The following is a 21,037-nucleotide window of genomic DNA, read 5'->3' as shown; positions in this document are numbered from 1 at the left end:
GACCATCGTTACGTTTGGAGGAAAAAGGGAGAAGCTTTGAAGCCTAAAAACACCATCCAAACTGTGAAACACGGGGGTGGCAGCATCATGTTGTGGGGTTGTTTTGCTGCAGGAGGGACTGGTGCATTTCACAAAATAAATGGAATCATGCTGAAAGAAAATTATGGGCAATACTAAAGCAACATCTCAAGACATCAGCCAGGAACTTAAAGCTTGGGCAGAAATGGGTCTTTCAATTGGACAATGACTCTAAGCATACTGCCAAACTTCTTACAAAGTGGCTTAAGGATATCAAAGTCAATGTTTAGGAGTGGCCATCAAAATACCATGATCTCTATTCTATTGAAAATGTATGGGCAAAGCTGAAAAGGCAGGTGTGAGCAAGAAATGAGCCCAAATTCCTACCAACTATTGTGAGAAGCTTTGACTTTCAAGCTTTCAACTTTTGACTGTCAGGCTCCATATCTCACCATCCAATACAGCTTTGAGCGTGAGACTGCCTCAATTTTATAGACAATCATCCTATCATTTTGGCTACCTCATAAATATGACTGGCAACTCTTTAGCATATGATTAGTTATGCAGATTCTTGTCATGGCACTGCATTGTTATTGTTTTAATAAAGGCCTTTGAAAATCTTTTTCTTCCTATATACTACAAATTACAACCTGTTCTCACATTCTCGAATAGCTCAGCGTGTTTTTAGATTGATTTTCCAGCCAAAGGTCACTACTTGGAATTGCGGAGCAGCCATGAAGAAAATTACCAAACTGCATCATGTGAGTGCCATGAATTTTGGAAGAGTATGAAATGAAGTTCACCCATCAATTCAAAAGCCAAGAACTGGAAGTCCAGGCAAAATATCAGAGTCAACAAGTCGGATCATTACAAGGCCTATCAGTTCTGGCGCAACAAATATGGCAGTTGAGGTGGGTTGTATGCTTTGTAATAGTGAGATCACAGACCTCCATGGAAGCACTGTGTGACATGCGTTGCACAAGTCTGGAATGGTGATTCGAAAAAAGGGGAAGTAGTCTTGATTTTAATATCCTCATAATAAGTGTTGGCTCAAATTTTCAAAAAAGTGGATAGTATAAGATTGGAAACGGGTAACTTGGAGTAATGAGACAAAATTCAATAGACTAGGCTCTGATGGGTGCAAATGGACATGGATGAAACATGGGAAAAAGGGACTAAAGAACAGAAGAAGCCTGATAATATTGGTTTATTTCACAGCCAAAGGCATTGGATGCATGCCAAGGATCGAAATTTGTCTTAATGCTCAGCTATATGTACGTATCCTAAAAAACGAATTATTTCATGCACTCAAGTACTATGGGTATGAAAAGTACAGCATAGTGTTGCAGCAGGACAACGACCAAAACCATACGTTGAGATTGGCAAAGAAGTGATTCAATGACAATGAAGTAGAGGTGCTGGATTGGTCCCAACAGTCCCCAAACATCAACCCAATTGAACACTTGTGAGTAGAGTTGATGAAAAAGCTATACATAACCAAGTGAGTCAACCAGTATGCACCAACATTGGGAACGTGTATAAGAGACTTAGGAAAAGATTTCGGTAGAGATATGCTTGAACCTGATAGAGATCATGCCCAGAAGGATTCAAGCAGTATTGAAAGCCAAGGGTGGATTTACAAAACACTAACAAAATATTACAAATTTAAAATTAGATTTTTAGGAGCAAAATAGTAACAATGCAGTGACATGACAAGAACCAGCATAATTAATCATATGCTAAACAGTTGCAAGTCACGTTTATGTATGAGATATCTAAGATGATTGTCTATAAAATTATGTATCCTCATGCACAAAGTTGTAGTGAATGGTGAAATATGGAGCCTGAAAGTCAAAAGTTCAAAACATTGTTAGCCTTTTGCTCTTCAGTATATGTTTTGTGTGTGTGTGTGTGTGTGTGTGTGTGTGTGTGTCTATATGCATACATGCATACATACATATATATATATATATATATATATGTGTGTGTGTATATATATATATATATATATATATATATATATATATATATATATATATATATATATATATATATATATATATATATATAATTAGTCATATGAATAATTTTGGGCACCCCTAATAAAGGGGTTATCACTTACCTGCCCTGCTGTCAGCCCCTCTCCCCCGACTCAGAGTGGTCATGTGACCGCCCCTGTCACGATTTTGCTGCTTCCGGTCATTTCATGTCAACATGGGCTGGACCATGTTTACATGCAAATCTGGAACAGCATGTCGCCTCCCTGCTGGGCGGTTACAGTGCGATGAGCCCCGCCCCCCTTCCCTGCCCCCTCCCACACATTCCCCCGTTTACTCTCCCCGCAACCTCCCCCTGCACTTCTGTGGGGTCCGTGACCTGGGGGAGGGGTCTGGCAGCGGCTGCACACGGTGTCAGCGCCAGCACCGGGCCCCCTGCTCAGGGTCGCACATTCAAATGTACCGGCATCACAGATCACATGCCGGTACATTTGAAAGCGCTGATGAGAAGCAGCGCTGCTTCTCATCACTGTCCCGCTGTCTGTGCTCTCTTCAGCACAGCGGTGACGTCACTACTGTGCTGATCTGTCCAGAGCACAGACAGCGCACGAACGTGCAGGAGCGGCGGGGACCGAGGACGGGTGAGTATGTACTCCCTACATGTGTTTCCTATGGGGGTAGAGGGGTGGGCTCGGTGCAGAGCGCCGTGTGTGCGTGCGGTGCAGAGCCATATGTGTGTGTGTGTGCGGTGCAGAGCCATATGTGCGTGTGCGGTGCAGAGTCCGATGTGCGTGTGTGTGGTGCAGAACCATATGTGCGTGTGTGTGGTGTGCAGAGCCCTATGTGTGTGTGCGGTGCAGAGCCCTATGTGCGTGTGCGGTGCAGAGCCCTATGTGCATGTGCGGTGCAGAGCCCGATGTGCGTGTGCGGTGCAGAGCCCGATGTGCGTGTGCGGTGCAGAGCCCGATGTGCGTGTGCGGTGCAGAACCATATGTGCGTGTGTGTGGTGTGCAGAGTCCTATGTGCGGTGCAGAGTCCTATGTGCATGTGCGGTGCAGAGTCCGATGTGCCTGTGCGATGCAGAGCCCGATGTGCCTGTGCGATGCAGAGCCCGATGTGCGTGCAGAGCCCGATGTGCGTATGCGGTGCAGAGCCCAATGTGCGTGTGCGGTGCAGAACCATATGTGCGTGTGTGTGGTGTGCAGAGCCCGATGTGCGTGTGCGGTGCAGAGTCCGATGTGCGTGTGCGGTGCAGAGTCCGATGTGCGTGTGCGGTGCAGAGCCCGATGTGCGTGTGCGGTGCAGAGTCCGATGTGCGTGTGCGGTGCAGAGTCCGATGTGCGTGTGCGGTGCAGAGCCCGATGTGCGTGTGCGGTGCAAATGAAATGAGGTTTATTGTACTAACAGAAAATGTGCAATCTGCATTTAAACTAAATTTGATAGGTGCATAAGTATGGGTACCCTTATCAATTTCTTGATTTGAACACTCCTAACTACTTTTTAGTGACTTACTAAAGCACTAAATTGGTTTTGTAACCTCATTGAGCTTTGAACTTCATAGGCAGGTGTATCCAATCATGAGAAAAGGTATTTAAGGTGGCCACTTGAAAGTAGTTCTCCTATTTGAATCTCCTATGAAGAGTGGAATCATGGGCTCCTCAAAACAACTCTCAAATGATCTGAAAACAAAGATTATTCAACTTAGTTGTACAGGGGAAGGATACAAAAAGTTGTCTCAGAGATTTAAACTGCCAGTTTCCACTGTAAGGAACATAGTAAGGAAATGGAAGAACACAGGTACAGTTCTTGTTAAGCTCAGAAGTGGCAGGGCAAGAAAAATATCAGGCTGGTGAGAACAGTCAAGGACAATCCACAGACCACCTCCAAATACCTGCAGCATCATCTTGCTGCAGATGGTGTCACTGTGCATCGGTCAACAATAAAGTGCACTTTGCACAAGGAGAAGCTGTATGGGAGAGTGATGCGAAAGAAACAGTTTCTGCAAGCACGCCACCTACAGAGTCGCCTGAGGTATGCAAAAGCACATTTGGACAAGCCAGTTATATTTTAGACGAAGTTCCTGTGGACTGATGAAACAAAGATTGAGTTGTTTGGTCATACAAAAAGGCGTTATGCATGGAGGCAAAAAAACATGGCATTCCAAGAAAAGCAGTTGCTACCCACAGTAAAATTTGGTGCAGGTTCCATCATGCTTTGGGGCTGTGTGGCCAATGCCGGCACCGGGAATCTTGTTAAAGTTGAGGGTTGCATGGATTCAACTCAGTATCAGCAGATTCTTGACAATAGTGTGCAAGAATCAGTGACGAAGTTGAAGTTACGCAGGGGATGGATATTTCAGCAAGACAATGATCCAAAACACCGCTCCAAATCTACTCAGGCATTCATGCAGAGGAACAATTACAATATTCTGGAATGGCCATCCCAGTCCCCAGACCTGAATATCATTGAACATCTGTGGGATGATTTGAAGCATGCTGTCCATGCTCGGCGACCATCAAACTTAACTGAACTGGAATTGTTTTGTAAACCGGAATGGTCAAAAATACCTTCAACCAGGATCCAGGAACTCATTAAAAGCTACAGGAAGCGACTAGAGGCTGTGATTTTTGCAAAAGGAGGATCTACAAAATATTAAAGTCACTTTTATGTTGAGGTGCCCATACTTATGCACCTGTCAAATTTAGTTTAAATGCAGATTGCACATTTTCTGTTAGTACAATACACCTCATTTCAATTCAGAAATATTACTGAGTCCATCATTTATTAGATGTATGAAACTGAAATAGCTGTTGCAAAAACCCAAATTGTTATAACGAAAAAAGGTTAACATTAATAGGGGTGCCCAAACTTTTTCATATGACTGTATATATTACAGTACAGACCAAAAGTTTTTACACACCTTCTCATTCAAAGAGTTTTCTTTATTTCCATGACTCTGAAAATTGTAGATTCACATTGAAGGCATCAAAACTATGAATTAACACATGTGGAATGAAATACTTAACAAAAAAGTGTGAAACAACTGAAAATATGTCTTATATTCTAGGTTCTTCAAAGTAGCCACCTTTTGCTTTGATTACTGCTTTGCACATTCTTGGCATTCTCTTGATGAGCTTCAAGAGGTAGTCACTGGAAATGGTCTTCCAACAGTCTTGAAGGAGTTCCCAGAGATGCTTAGCACTTGTTGACCCTTTTGCCTTCACTCTCTGGTCCAGCTCACCCCAAACCATCTCGATTGGGTTCAGGTCAGGTGACTGTGGAGGCCAGGTCATCTGGCGTAGCACCCCATCACTCTCCTTCTTAGTTAAATAGCCCTTACACAGCCTGGAGGTGTGTTTGGGGTCATTGTCTTGTTGAAAAATAAATGATGGTCCAACTAAACGCAAACCGGATGGAATAGCATGCCGCTGCAAGATGCTGTGGTAGCCATGCTGGTTCAGTATGCCTTCAATTTTAAATAAATCCCCAACAGTGTCACCAGCAAAGAACACCCACACCATCACACCTCCTCCTCCATGCTTCATGGTGGGAACCAGGCATGTAGAGCCCATTCGTTCACATTTTCTGCGTCACACAAAGACAGTGGTTGGATCCAAAGATCTCAAATTTGGACTCATCAAACCAAAGCACAGATTTCCACTGGTCTAATGTCCATTCATTGTGTTCGTTAGCCCAAACAAGTCTCTTCTGCTTTTTGCCTGTCCTTAGCAGTGGTTTCCTAGCAGCTATTTTACCATGAAGGCCTGCTGCACAAAGTCTCCTCTTAACAGTTGTTCTAGAGATGTGTCTGCTGCTGCTGTGTGGCATTGACCTGGTCTCTAATCTGAGCTGCTGTTAACCTGCGATTTCTGAGGCTGGTGACTCTGATAAACTTATCGTCCGCAGCAGAGGTGACTCTTGGTCTTCCTTTCCTGGGGCGGTTCTCATGTGAGCCAGTTTCTTTGTAGCGTTTGATGGTTTTAGCCACTGCACTTGGGGACACTTTCAAAGTTTTCCCAATTTTTCGGACTGACTAACCTTCATTTCTTAAAGTAATGATGGCCACTCGTTTTTTCTCATCTTTACTTAGCTGCTTTTTTCTTGTCATAATACAAATTCTAACAGTGTATGCAGGTAGGACAATCAGCTGTGTATCCACCAGATTTCTGCACAACACAGCTGATGGTCCCAACCCCATTTATAAGGCAAGAAATCCCACTTATTAAATCTGACAGGGCACACCTGTGAAGTGAAAAAGATTTCCGGTGACTACCTTTTGAAGCTCATCAAGAGAATGCCATGAGTGGGCAAAGTAGTAATCAAAGCAAAAGGTGGCTACTTTGAAGAACCTAGAATAAAAGACATATTTTCAGTTGTTTCACACTTTAAGTATTTCATTCCACATGTATCAATTCATAGTTTTGATGCCTTCAATGTGAATCTACAATTTTCAGAGTCATGAAAATAAAGAAAACTCTTTGAATGAGAAGGTGTGTCCAAACGTTTCGTCTGTACTGTGTGTGTGTGTGTGTGTGTGTGTGTGTGTGTGTGTGTGTGTATAATATAATATATATACTCTACAGTTCAATAATTTGGGGTCACCCAGACAATTTTGTCTTTTCCATGAAATATCATACTCTTTTATTTATCAAATGAGTTGGATAATGAATAGAAAATATAGTCCAGATAGTGAATAGGTTAGAAATAGTGATTTTTACTTCAAATAATGATTTTTACTTCAAATAATAATTTTCTCCTTCAAACTTTGTTTTCGTCACATAATGCTCCTTTACGCCAATTCCAGCTTCGCAGACCTTTGGCATTCTAACTGTTAATTTGCTGCAGTGACTTGGAGATATTGCACCCCATGCTTCCAGAAGTGCCTCCCACAAGTTGGATTGGCTTGATGGCACTTTTTGCGTACCATACGGTCAAGCTGCTCCCACAACAGCTCAATAGGGTTGAGATCTGGTGACTGAGCTGGCCACTCCATTACAGATAGAATACCAGCTGCCTGCTTCTTCCCTAAATAGTTCATGCATAATTTGGAGGTGTGCTTTGGGTCATTGTCCTGTTGTAGAATGAAATTGGCTCCAATCAAGCGCTGACCACAGAGTATGGCATGGCATTGCAAAATAGAGTGATAGCCTTCCTTGTTCAAAATCCCTTTTACCTTGTACAAATCTCCCACTTTACCAGCACCAAAGCAACCTCAGACCATCACATTACCTCTACCATGCTTGACAGATGGCGTCAGGCACTCTTCCAGCATCTTTCAGTTGTTTTGCGTCTCACAAATTTTCTGTGTGATCCAAACACCTCAAACTTGAATTCGTCTGTCCATAACACTTTTTTCCAATCTAACTCTGTCCAATTTCTGTGTTCTTTTGCCCATATTAATCTTTCCCTTTTATTAGCCAGTCTCAGCTATGGCTTTTTCTTTGCCACTCTTCCCTGAAGGCCAGAATCCTGGAGTCACCTCTTCACTGTAGACGTTGACACTGACGTTTTGCGTGTACTATTTAATGAAACTGCCAGTTGAGGACCTGTGAGGCGTCGATTTCTCAAACTAGAGACTTTAATGTACTTGTCTTGTTGCTCAGTTGTGCAGCGGGGCATCTCACTTCTCTTTCTTCTCTGGTTAGAGCCTATTTGTGCTCTCCTTTGAAGGGAGTAGTACACACCGTTGTAGGAAATCTTCAGTTTCTTGGCAATTTCTCACATGGAATATCTTTCATTTCTAAGAACAAGAATAGACTGTCATGTGTCACATGAAAGTTCCCTTTTTCTGGCCATTTTGTGAGTTTAATGGAAGCAACAAATGTAATGCTCCAGATTCTCAACTAGCTCAAAGGAAGGTCAGTTTTATAGCTTCTCTAATCAGCAAAACTGTTTTCAGCTGTGCTAACTTGCACAGGGGTTTTCAAGGGATTTCTAAACATCCATTAACCTTCTAACACAGCAAACACAATGTACCATTAGAACACTGGAGTGGAGGTTGTTGGAAAGGGGCCTCTATACACCTATGTAGATATTGCATTAAAAACCAGTCGTTTGCAGCTAGAATAGTCATTTACCACATTACCAATGTATAGAGTATTTCTGTTTAATTTAATGTTAGCTTCATTGAAAAAAATGTGCTTTTCTTTCAAAAATAAAGAAATATCGAAGTGACCCTAAACTTTTGAACTGTAGTGTATATAAATATATAATACATATATGGTACTCACAAAAAGTTAGGGATATTTGGCTTTTAGGTGAAATTTCAGGATGATCGCTCTAAATTTTTGAATGCACATGTTCATCTGTTCGATGTTTCAGTACTTTTTGCACAACTTGCTGTTCCCTAACAAGGAGCTTAATGGCAAAATTCACATCAAGTGTTTGATCCATGGAACGCCCAATAAATGTTAGGGATCAATTAGAATTGGTATTTTAACATCATGCTGTTCACATTTTGACATGTGACCAAGACAACACCAAACAATTGAACAACAGTGCCTTGCCATTGTGAGGCTTCAAGCAGGATGTTCTCAGACGGAAGTGGCCACTGAGATTGGAGTGTCAGTGTCATCAGCAGGTTGCAACGGAGATACAGAGAGACTGAAAGAGTCGCAAAAAGGCATGAGCTGTTCATTGTGAACAATGTCCTTTGGAATTAGATGATGAATGCCACACATCTTCAGGCACATTTAAGAGAGGCACCGAAGTGTCACGTCATTGGAAACTGTTTAAATCAGTGCGGTCTGCATGCTAGACAACATGCAAGGGTTCCTGACCATACCACGAGGCACAGGTGTCATTATCTTGCATGGACCAGGGAGCATCTACGCAGGACAAGGGAGTAGTGGGCTTCAGTGCTGTTCACTGATGATAGTCGATTCACATTGAGTAGAAATTATGGCTGCCAACAATGTTGGAGTCATCAAGGAGAGAGCTATGTATCAGCCACTGTTGTTATCAGGCGAGCATTTTGTGGTGGTGCTGTTAGTGTGGGCAGGTGTGTCTAGTCAATAGAGTGCTGCCCCACACTTTGTGAATGGTACAGTGACAAGCCCCTGCTACTTGAATAACATTATTAATCCAGTCATCGTAGCTCTGCATGAACAACATAGGCCTAATTTCATCTTCATGAATTACATTGCTCCAGGTTTTTGAGGTTACATCATTATGGGACGGCTTCTGGAGACTTCAGTACTTCAAATAGAGTGGCTGTACTTTCTCCATACCTTAATCCCATAGAAAACCTATAGGATCAGCTGTATAGAGGCACGTAACTCTGTATCCCATAACATCAATGACCTGGGGGTTGCCCTTCAAGAAGAGTGGGATGCCATGCCTCAGCAGACAATAATTCAATTTGTGAACAGCATGACATGTCGTTGTTAAGCTCTAATTAATACTCAAGGTCACATGGAAAATTGAAACATTAACATTTTTTTTGTGAGGGGTAGGGTATAACCACCACTTTTGTTTCGAGAAATTATTTGAGATAAGGAGATCACCATTGCAAGCTTCTACATAAATGTACTACTCTCATGGTAAAATTTCACTGTAGCATGATCTTTTTACATTTTCCATAAATTGCACCCCAAAGCCAAATATCCCTAACCTTCTGTGAGTATTGTGTACGTATGTGTATATAAATATGGTATGCATTGACATTGTGTGTGGATAGAACCCACTTCTAGTTTGCTGTCTGCACCTGTTTCCTTTCTGGGAGTGGATGAGGAGATAAGTAATATCCGACAAAGACAGGGCAGCCGCAAAGGAAAGTTCAAGGGGCTGCTGTCAGTGAATAACTATGATTACGTGTTGCTTTACCTTCCTGAGCGTGATAGTGATGATATTTAATCTTCCTTCAAGATAAGAAGTGGAAGCAAAAAAAGTATAACTCATACTGCAGCACCCAAGTCCTTCACCCTTTCATCACTCTGTGTAAGGAGGAGGTATATAGGTTTCATTACTAACACAATTTATCAACTGACAACACTTAAAATAAAGTGAACACATAAAATGTGCTGAGATATATATAGGAATGCAAATTAAAATGAAAACTTTCAGTGAGGAAAACTGCCCTAAATCAATGCATGATGTATAGATGATGCTAGAACAGTAATATAATGGCTTGCTTAGTACTGTTATAATGGTTCTTGTGAAGATGAATACCTCTTCATACTCATTTGCTTCAAATTATGGATTATTTTCATTAAAGGGAATCTGTCATCTATTTTTTTCTGATGCAGATTTGACACCCTGGACACCCAGGGGTCACAGGTCATGACACTCACCACATACACCCCCACCCCAGTAAGGTATCACCAGTCAACCAAAAGACCTGATTGCCTCCCTCAGAGTCAGACAGGCACTCCAGGTGGGCGAAGTCAGGTGGAAAGACACGCCCTCCGAGGAGTCTGCTGGCCTGAGGCAGGAAACAACAAGGAGACGAAGTTAGGAGAGAGGAGAGTGAGGAGCTCAGTTCTGTGTGGGGCATGAGTTGGAGCCTAGGACCCCAGATCAGTCAAGCAGGCAGACGGTAGTGGCCGCCTGCAGGAGACCGGGAATACGACCAGCGGAACCGTAAGGGACCGGGACAGGGTAGTGGCCTGCCGGAACCGAACCGCGGAGCTAACTGGATACCGGAGCACCAGGCAGGGTACTCAGACCCCGAACTAGGCTATAAGCCACCACCATAGTCAAATCAACTGATTGCGGTCTTGGCCTCAGGAGTTCATTCCCATCTAAGTCCCGATAGAAGGCAGCAGCCCAACCCATCCGGATAGTAGCCACCACCAGAGGCCAGGTCTGCGGGCAAACGGGCTCCTATGACACAAATACACCGGGGAGCGGGCTACCCGTGCCTAGGCACGGTAGCCAAGATCACATACAGGTGCAGGAGAAAGGCAGACATTACCAACCTATCTGGAGAAACTGCAGCCGGCTGCGGGCCCCATTCGTCACCCCGTTTGGTTTACTAGTGACTCTGTGTGGTTTAATCGTGAGTACACCAGTGCCATCAGGCACCGCACCGCGCTGCACCACAATACTGCCCCTGCACCCCGGCCCTCGCTACTGGGCCCCGGGACCAACATCCCCTGCCCACGGAGGGGTCAACACCTAGCTGCACCCCTACACCGCTCCCGGGATTCCCCGCACCTTTACCGCAGCGGTGGTGTCCACCATCACCACAACCCGTGGGTGGCGTCACGAACTTTACAACACAACCACCCCACAACCTCTGCATGCACCGCCACTACACCCTTCCAGAGCGACGTGACCCCCGGGTCCGTAGGCGCTCGAGCCACCGACACACACGAGCCCGGACCCGAGCGGCTCGGCGGTCGCAGCCGAGGCCGCGGGGCGGTACACAGACAAAGGCAATGCAGGATAGGGCTGTGTAAAACCTTTCCAAGGGTACCTTTTTTGTATCCATCTAGTCCTCCATTTTAATTCATATGCCAATTATCTTTGTAAGTGCACTGATGGTTGTATCCCTGCACCTACAGTCCTGAGCTCCTATTTGTTTCTCCCCACCGGCACCACCCGTGCTCATAATTGACAGTAGACCATGACATTACCTCGGCTTTCCATTGACAGATTCCTGTTCAGGTACTATTCACACCACTGTTGCGAAAAACAGGCCAGCATGGTTTAGAAAAGGCAGTAGTCCTTGTACCTGTCCACTTTGAGATTGAGTGAACTTTTTGTATGTCTTTTGACACAATTCTACTTATCTGCTTCTCGTCTGTGAGATGGAGTCATTGGAACAGGCTGCAGTGTGTGAATGTTGTTAATCTGATGCAGCCTTCATCTGCATTTTTCCAATTTGTCACAACAAGAAGTCTCTACTTTATGAAAAGGACAATAAAACAGTGCAAACCCCATAACAAAGCTTCAGCCGCTTTTGATCAATACAGCGCACTTGAGCATTTGTGTAAAAATCAGGGAAGTTTCCAAAAACACATTAAGTGTACTTTTCATTATTTGTACTTTTGTACTTTATTAAATGTTTACTTGTTATTTTTCCTCCTTTTTGACTAGTACTTAAAGTAAAGATACTTTCAGCTCATGATAGAGGCTCCCATGCTGAAGTGATAGTGAAAATTAAAAAGGTTTTAAAAATGACAAAGTTGAAGATTCCACGTGGAAAAAGAACATTGTACCCGGAATCATGGACTAATCGGGGCTGTACCTGTCCTATTCTAAACCCTGGTATGTTACTTTGATTATTACCTGCTTTATTGTTGTACCAGACATATTTAGAAATTCCATTTGCTTACGTTTTACATTCATTTTACCATATTTTACTTGTTTTTACTTATTACATGAGCAGGTAGAGGTAGTTTGACTATATATAGTACTAGCTGTACTACCCGGCTTCGCCCGGGTTAATAACTGCTGTTAACAAAATAGAATGTATTAACAAAAATGTATTCTGCACACAAAAACCACAAAACAAATAGATAGAAATGTATTTATAATGTCTGTCTCCCCCTCTGTATATATCTCTCTGGCTCTCTCTCTATCTCTTTCCCTATCTTTCTTTGACTGTCTCTGTCTCTTTCTCTGTCTATCTCAATCTCTTTCCCTGTCTATCTATTTCTTTCCCTGTCTGTCTATCTATCTCTGTCACTTTCCCTGTCTGTCTCTTTCCCTCTCTTTCCCTGTCTGTCTGTTTCCCTGTGTCTGTCTCTGTCTCTGTCTGTGTCTGTCTCTTTACCTGTCTGTGTCTGTCTCTTTACCTGTCTTTGTCTGTCTCTTAACCGGTCTCTCTCTTTCCCTCTCTTTCCCTGTCTGTCTCTTTCCCTCTCTTTCCCTGTCTGTCTGTTTCCCTGTGTCTGTCTCTGTCTGTGTCTGTCTCTTTACTTGTCTGTGTCTGTCTCTTTACCTGTCTGTGTCTGTCTCTTAACCGGTCTCTCTTTCCCTCTCTTTCCCTGTCTGTCTCTTTCCCTGTCAGTCTGTCTCTTTGTCTGTGTCTGTCTCTTTGTATCTGTCTCTTACCCTGTCTATGTCTGTTTCTTACCCTGTCTGTGTCTGCCTCTTTCTCTGTCTGTGTCTGTCTCTTTTCCTGGCTGCATTGTGACACTTCAACATTCCATATAAGGGCGTGGCTGCGCATTCTTCTGAAGTTCTGGCTGCACTGTGGCAACCAGCTCCATTCGCTTTAATGGAGGCAGGTTTTGGTGAATAACTGTAAAGAGCGGGGTTAAAATTTCCCCTCAAAACATAGCCTATGACGCTCTCGGGGTCCAGAAGTGTGAGTGTGCAAAATGTTGTGGCTGTAGCTGCGACGGTACGGATGCAAATCCCAGACACACACACACACACACACACACACACACACACACACACACACACACACACGCGCGCACACACACATACATGCGCACACGCGCACACATACACACACACACACACACACACACACACACACACACACATTCAGCTTTATATATCAGATATATGGTTGTATAGTTTAAAAAAAAAAAAAAGACAGTAAAATAGATGTAAGGTTGTAGCATGCAATAAAAGATCAAATCAGTGTTAATAAAACAACATTGGTATAAGGTGAAAAAACTTCTCTCCCTGCTACAGCGTCCTTCTGAAAATGGTATACTGTTTCCAGATTACCATAAAATGCATCTTTGAGCAAGCCTGTACATTTTGTACAATTACGTAGTAATATCATTCAAATATAGTGTAATTGCATATGGCGGTATAATGGGGCTCTGCTTCTCATAGTGTGGTTTCCCCCCTTTTTAGTGACAAATTTGATAAGCTACACATTTTTTCCAGCTGTCTGAATGTCTAGTTTAAAAGAATAAATTAATCTGTGTGCGTATTTTAAATTTGAACTATCTTCAGGAGATAAATGTCCTTTTTTTTTTTTTTTTCTTTTTTCTTTTTTTTAGGTCTAGAATATTTAGTGGCTGGATATGAAGATGTGCGTTCAGGGCGTCTCATTGTGAACATGAAAAGTTTTGTCCAGCCCTGGAAACCTTCACTTGGCAAGAAAGTGGTAGAGATACTAAATAAAGACTGCGTTTGAGAGAAAATAAGGCAAATTATTGAATGCAGACCTAATAATGAATATTTATTGACCAGTTTAGTGAAAAACGCACAAAGATACCACACGGCAACACCATGCTTCTATCCTTCACCTGTATGTATTACAGACTTATACTATACATCTGTCTTATAGTGAAATGGTTCTCCTCTGGCTCATCTGCAAACTATTAGCAGAAAACTGCATATAAAAATAGAATTTTGCTGATTCATCAAGTTGGAAAGTGCGTAAACTAAAGTCTTTTCAATCGGCATGCTTTTTATTTAATTGAAGGTACAAAAGGAAAGCTTGGACTATTATTGAGGTGTCGTTCTACGTTGCCTCTGTAAATAGCATTTTTATGAAGCACTTTACTAATTGTTCTTGCATTTCTTTTTATTTTTGTTAAACAAAACAGTGGTGTTTAGAGAGCTACAGAACAGAAATGAAACTAGAGACACCTTAAAGCAATTTCTTCTTGTTATAATATTTGTTTTCTTCAAATGTATTTATATTTTATAGTCATTTCACGTTCCCAGAGATGCAATGGACATTAATATTATGTTTTATTCTTCATTAAGCAGTGTTTATTTCAAAGTTTTGCTTGTAAATGTGAATGCTTAATTTAATTAGGCTTTTTTTTTACACTGAAGAAACAAAATAATTTCTTGTGAAAGTGTAAGCAAATCTCTGCAAGTGATCTTCATTCATTACAATTTTTAAACCCCATGAGACCTCTTCCTTGTGTTGGATCAAATAGTCACATGCTCCCTCCCCATATTAGAAATCAAGCAGGTTAGGCAATTGTTGAGTGTCCAAGTTCTTAACCTTTGTGTAATAGGGGGTTGTTAGAAGTTTAATTTGGTCCTCTAGTAGGGTACCGGAACACATGCATAGGCTAAGTCTATGGCACATGCAGGGGGAAAATATAAGTATTTGATACACTGCCGATTGTGCATGTTTTACCATCTACAAAGAATAGAGGTCAGTAATTTTTATTGAAGGTACACATAAACTGTGACAGAGAGAATAAAAAAAAATTCCAGAAAATCACATTGTATGATTTTTAAATAATTAATTTGCTTTATATTGCATGAAATAGGTATTTGATACAATAGAAAAACAGAAGTTAATAATTGGTACAGAAACCTTTGTTTGCAATTACAGAGGTCAGATGTTTCCTGTAGTTCTTGACCAAGTTTGCACACATTTCAGCAGGGATTTTGGCCCCCTCCTCCATACAGATCTTCTCCAGATCTTTCAAATTTTGGGAAATCACTGGGCAACATTGAGTTTCAGCTCCGTTCAAAGATTTTCTATTGGATTCAGGTCCGAAGACTGGCTAGGCCACTCCAGGACCTTGAAATGCTTCTTACAGAGCCACTCCTTAGTTGCCCTGACTATGTGTTTCGGGTCATTCTTATTCTGGAAGACCTAGCCATGACCCATCTTCAATGCTTCTTACTGAGGGAAGGAGGTTGTTGGCCAAAATCTTGTAATACATGACTCATCCATCCTCCCTTCAATACGGTGCAGTCGTTCTGTCCCATTTGAAGAAAAGCACCCCCTAAGTATGATGTTTCCACCCCCATTGTTCATGTTTGGATGATGTTCTTGAGGTTGTACTCATCTGTTTTCTTCACCCAAACACGGCGAGTGGAGTTCATACCTAAAAGTTCTGTTTTGGTCTGATCTGATCACATGACCACCTCAAATGCCTCCTCTGGATCATCCAGATGGTCATTGGCGAACTTCAATTGGGCCTAAACATGTGCTGGTGTAAGAAGGGGGACCTTGGGTGCCCTGCAGGATTTTAATCCATGACGGCCTAGTGTGTTACTAACGGTAATCTTTGAGACTGGTCTCAGCTCTATTTAGGTCATTGAACAGGTCCTCCCTGTAGTAAGGCTTCTTACAGGAAAAACAACAGGTCTGTGAGAGCCAAAATTCTTGCTGTTTGGTAGGTGATGACTTATTTCATGCAAGAAAATGCAAATTAATTATTTAAAAATCATTCAATGTGGTTTTCTGAACTCTTTGGAGGGATTTTGTTTGTCACAGTTGAAGTGTACCTACGATAAAAATTACAGACCTCTCCATTCTTCGTAGGTAGGAAAACTTGCAAAATCGGCAGTGTATCAAATACTTATTTTCTCCACTGTATAACATTATTACTGACATGTCTAAATCAAGATTAAGATGGCTACACAGACATTTTGGAGCCCAGTAACTATAATTTCAGCTGTCTGTGCAATTTCTTGGAGTACATTGTGGAAAATTTATTAAAACATTTTGTACAGATGCATTGCTAGGCTTTCCTGCACCCACTGCAAAAATCCTATTTGCCTTTGCTCCCATCAATGACTCGGGGTACGTGCACAGAATCAATATTGGCAGCGTTTTGACAGCAGAGTGTTTTTGCTACATCACATACACTGCATTGTACAGTGGAAGCACAGTGGATGGGATTTCTATAAATCCCATACTCACTGTGCTTCTTTTTTTTAAGCTGCGCAAACTGACCTGCGTTGTGAGTTTCCTATCTGCAACATGTCAATTTCTCTTGCATGAGATGCTTGAATCTCCTGTGTGGGAAAACACAGCAGATGCAGTAATAATACTCTGCTTCCTGAGTTCCTACTAATCCTGATTGTGTGAATGTACCCTTAAGGGTAAGCCCAGATAGAGGGGTCGCGTTCGATTCCTGGTGCTGCTGTGAAGTGACCTAATGCTGCCTGAAGCAGTTGCTGTGGTTGTAGGGTACATCTCAGCTGCCACATGGATACTCTGTCTGCCCTTATTGTCTCTTTGTTGGCTGTGCCCTTCTTCCAACATGGTAGCCCCAGTCCAACACACAGATCAGAACTTAAAGGGAACCAATCATCAGGATTTTCGTATAGAAGCTAAAGCCAGTGCTATACTGGTGCTATCAGGCTGATTTACCTACATACCATTAGTGGTAAGCTCTGATGTTTAGGCTTTCAAATACAACAAAGTAAAGTTTAAAAAAATCGTTGGCTGCTTGAGTGGCAGCTGCAATGAAGCAGATAATATCTGGGTGGGTATTCATATGTATAGATTCTCACCCCCTGCCTGTTGTTCCTCCCTCTGTTCGCAATGCTAATTTAATTTCTTCACTAAGATGGCGTCGGAGTTGGCGCCTGCGCATAGCACTTATCTCCAGCACCATCTTTGTGAAGATTGTGTTACCCCCTGCTATTCTATTCTTGCGGCTGAGAGAGCAGTGCATGCACCCTCGCATCTTCTGCTCTCGTTGTGATCGCGGGAGCGTGCGTGGTCACAACAGAAGTGAAGAACAGCTGAACAGAGGATGCGATTAGCTGCAGAAGAGAACACCGTGCCAGCACAGCAGCCTGCCAGGACACTATTCCAGCACCGCAACATTGACGTCACGGGGTTAGGTGAGTCCATTGTGAACTTACTTCTGTTGTGACCGCGCGCTCTCCCGCGGTCACAACGAGCGCAGAAGAAGCGAGGGTGAATGCGCCACCCTCTCAGCCGTAAGAATAGAATAGCAGGGGGTAACACGTTCTTCACAAAGATGGCGCCGGAGATAAGCGCTATGCGCAGGCGCCAACTCCGACGCCATCTTAGTGAAGAAATTAAATTAGCATAGAGAACAGAGAGAGGAAGGAACAACATGCCAGGGGGCGGGAATCCATATGAATACCCAGCCAGATATTATCTGCTCCATTGCAGCTGCCACTCAAGAAGCTGCCGATTTTTTTTAAACTTTACTTTGTTGGTTTTGAAAGCCTAAACATCCGAGCTGACCACTACAGGTATGTAGGTAATCAGCCTGATAGGCCAGTATAGCACTGGCTTTAGCTTTATATACGAAAATCCTGATGATTGATTGGTTCTCTTTAAGCTTTAGCCCGTTGCAGAGTTGACAGCTGCAGGAATGACGGCCAAGCTGCAGTAACAGAATTACTTGTGTTGTATGGCTGCACCAGCAATCACTTATTGTGAAAACATAATATATACTGCTCAAAAAAATAAAGGGAACAGTAATATACAATTTTGTTGTTTAAGTGTTCCCTTTATTTTTTTGAGCAGTATATTTTCATTCTGTCCAGCTTTACTTCGTGCATACTGCCACTGGAACATATGCACCACCCTTTCCTAGGTAGATTCCCTGCATTGTGGAATAAATGCAGTAACCTTAATAACTGTTGCTGGGGGCAACTACTCTACTTTTCATGAGTTCCAGTCCAGATAAATGTCATTATTGATTTGCATTTACATACTAAAGCAATATAATTTTCTGAAGATGTTATGTAACAACTCTGTCAATAGAATATTGACAAAATTCTTAGTCTGGAAGCTGTTGGGTGGAATGACAATTGAAATTGAAACTTTTCTACTAAAAAAAAAAATCTTAGTGTTTCCCTTGTTTTAGGGTACATTTACATTTGAGCTACAGAAACTGCATCTATTTACATGTGATAAAAATATGGCTATGTGCAGCTTTAGACAATCGGAAGACTTGTATGTAGTCAATGTGTTTCCAGTGATTGTAGTATGATGCAATTGTATTTGAAATGTCCAACTTATGGGAACCCTATTTCTTGGCAAAAAGAAAACAAACCATGAAGATAGAAGAACACTTATACAACTGCATGACAAACATATTAAAAAAATACCAGTAATTTGATGAATACAAGAACATTTCAAGATGTCAAGAACGTGACACATCTGTAAACCTGCCAAGAGCAGTTCATCCTTGAAAGATGTGAAATGAAAGCAATGAAGAGATTAATGGCTGCTAGTTACCAGCTTCTATGGCTGAAATGGGCATTGCCCAGCTGTTACCTGTGTGCCTTAGCAGTCTCAACTTTATTATAGAATTGAAAATATAAAGCCACTTTTTAAAAAAAAGTGGTATATTACTATTTGTTGACTTACCTATATAGTAGTCAGCTATTTATGTGGAAGATTCTAAAAATTCTGTATGATGTAGGAACAGCATTGCATAAGACCACAACACAGTAAGCCCCTTTATCAGTCAATATGGTGTTCTGCAAATGAGCTTCAACTTTGAAAAGTACTTATTTTCCGATTATATGTGTTAACTACAATATCTAGAACTCAATTTAATTTGTGTAATTAGGCAAGATTTGGGAAACGTAGCTACCACGTACAAAACATCCACACTAATTCAATGCTTCGGTTGCAAAGATTCTACTAAATTCTGACTTCATTTCATTTGAGTTTAAAAGGATTGTTCATTCTAAAATGATAAATCTCTTGTCACTTTATGTGACTGCAGACTTATGAATCCTCCTAGCCCATGCATTGTGCTCTGCAAGGACTCACCAGTTTCTGAGCTGGGAATGGTGGTCACATGACCGCAATTGAGCGATATGCATGTTCCTGGCCAGAACCCAACTGGTGGGCGCAGCCTCACCAATACAAGTGTATAGAGTGGGCATGTCTGACAAGTAGGCGCGGCCATCTAGTGAGTGTGGCAATGCTCAATACACATGTTTTGAGTGAGCCCGCGCCAACTAGTCGGGTTCGGACCTGGAACATGCACATCACACAATTGTGGTCATGTGACCACCATTCCTGGCTCAGAAACTGGCGAATCCTTGCAGCGCACAGTGAGTGTGGTTGGAGTATTCATAAGCCTGCAGTCACATAGTGACTGCAGATTTATCATTTTAAACCAGACAACCCCTTTAACAGTTGGAGTGACTATGGTGTATCACTTTGTACAGATTTGTTCTCACTTGTTAATGGAAGAATATGTTAATCAGTGACAAAATTATTTTATTCAATATTGTTACAAAATAAAACATGAAATGTGTGAGATATGTATCCCGGATGTGTATGTAAGAACTGCATTGGCAACCTTCATGACACCAAATGTGACTAAAATGGTCTTATATTTCTGATCTTGTGAACTTTCACATGTGCTTGCAGTTTTGTGTGGACATACTATTGGGGCAAACGGTGGAGCCGCATAGGGGACCCAAGGTGTATGAGGGCCCACTTCCACCTCCAAATCAATAAACAAATTCTGTCATAGATACATTATTCTGCCAAGGGCATATATTTCATACATCTTGATAGGGAGAAAATTCATGTACATGCCTCACGGGAGGGTCAGGGTAACTGAAGCAGGAACTCTGCCCTGTCCTTTATCCCAGAGGTAAGCTTAAGGGTAGCTAGATCTGGCCCGCCAGCGTGACCCTGACTCCTGTCCGAACCCTGATCTAACACCCTCTCTCGACACCCCAGGGGAGGGCCGAATCCAGAGAAGTAAAGCCCACAAATACAGATGGGGGAAAAAAACAAATCACATACACACTGCAATTAGACACAGGAGAAAGACAACACGTGCCCAGGAAGAAGTGAAACGCAAGGAGGAAATAAACTAACAGGGATATTTCTACACCACACAGGAAAGCACACCACAGATTACTACAATAAGGATCAGTATCGCTGAAGCAACACTGAGCTATACTCGGTGAGGAGCAACCGGATCTAGTACCTTATAAAGAGTGAAGGCGGCTGTGAGTTGTAGCAGCTTTAGCTCATGGCATCAGTTTATAAGCCAGCAGGAATTAACTCCTGCTGGACTGGAGAATAGTATATTGATGGTGTGCTAGCAAAGTACGTGTAAGACAGGGTGGGGAACCTTTTTTCTGCCGGCGGCCATTTGGAAATTGCTACCAACCTTCGCGAGACGCACAAAATTATCAATGTGAAAATGACCCTGCTATATTTGGTCAAACAATTAATTAACTCACCCTTACTGTGGTGGCCGGAGCTGCTTCTCTTTTGGTGCGGCTGTGATGTTTGGTGATACTAATCATGTTTCTTCTCACAGCTGCTTTTTCATTTTTGTCTGGGTCTGGAGCACAGTCAACTCTTTGTATAGACGCTGTATATACATCACAGGAGACACTGGAGGCACATGTATCACATAGGAGACACTGGGGCTGCT

The 21,037-nt window shown here is 42.3% G+C and overlaps 1 protein-coding gene across 1 annotated transcript in view; it reads left to right on the top strand.

Moving 5' to 3' along the window:
- Positions 1 to 16,989, top strand: part of NTN4 (netrin 4) — a 313,859-nt gene extending 296,870 nt beyond the window's left edge. Inside the window, exons 9-10 of the mRNA XM_075344817.1 lie at positions 12,057 to 12,227; positions 13,928 to 16,989. Coding sequence (XP_075200932.1) covers positions 12,057 to 12,227; positions 13,928 to 14,064 — 308 coding nt within the window. The 3' untranslated portion in view covers positions 14,065 to 16,989. The remainder of the gene's footprint in view (positions 1 to 12,056; positions 12,228 to 13,927) is intronic.
- The last annotated feature ends 4,048 nt before the right edge of the window (positions 16,990 to 21,037 follow it).

The sequence above is a fragment of the Anomaloglossus baeobatrachus genome, chromosome 4, assembly GCF_048569485.1.
Source record: "Anomaloglossus baeobatrachus isolate aAnoBae1 chromosome 4, aAnoBae1.hap1, whole genome shotgun sequence".
NCBI lineage: Eukaryota > Metazoa > Chordata > Amphibia > Anura > Aromobatidae > Anomaloglossus > Anomaloglossus baeobatrachus.
This window is presented reverse-complemented; position numbering and strand designations above follow the sequence as displayed.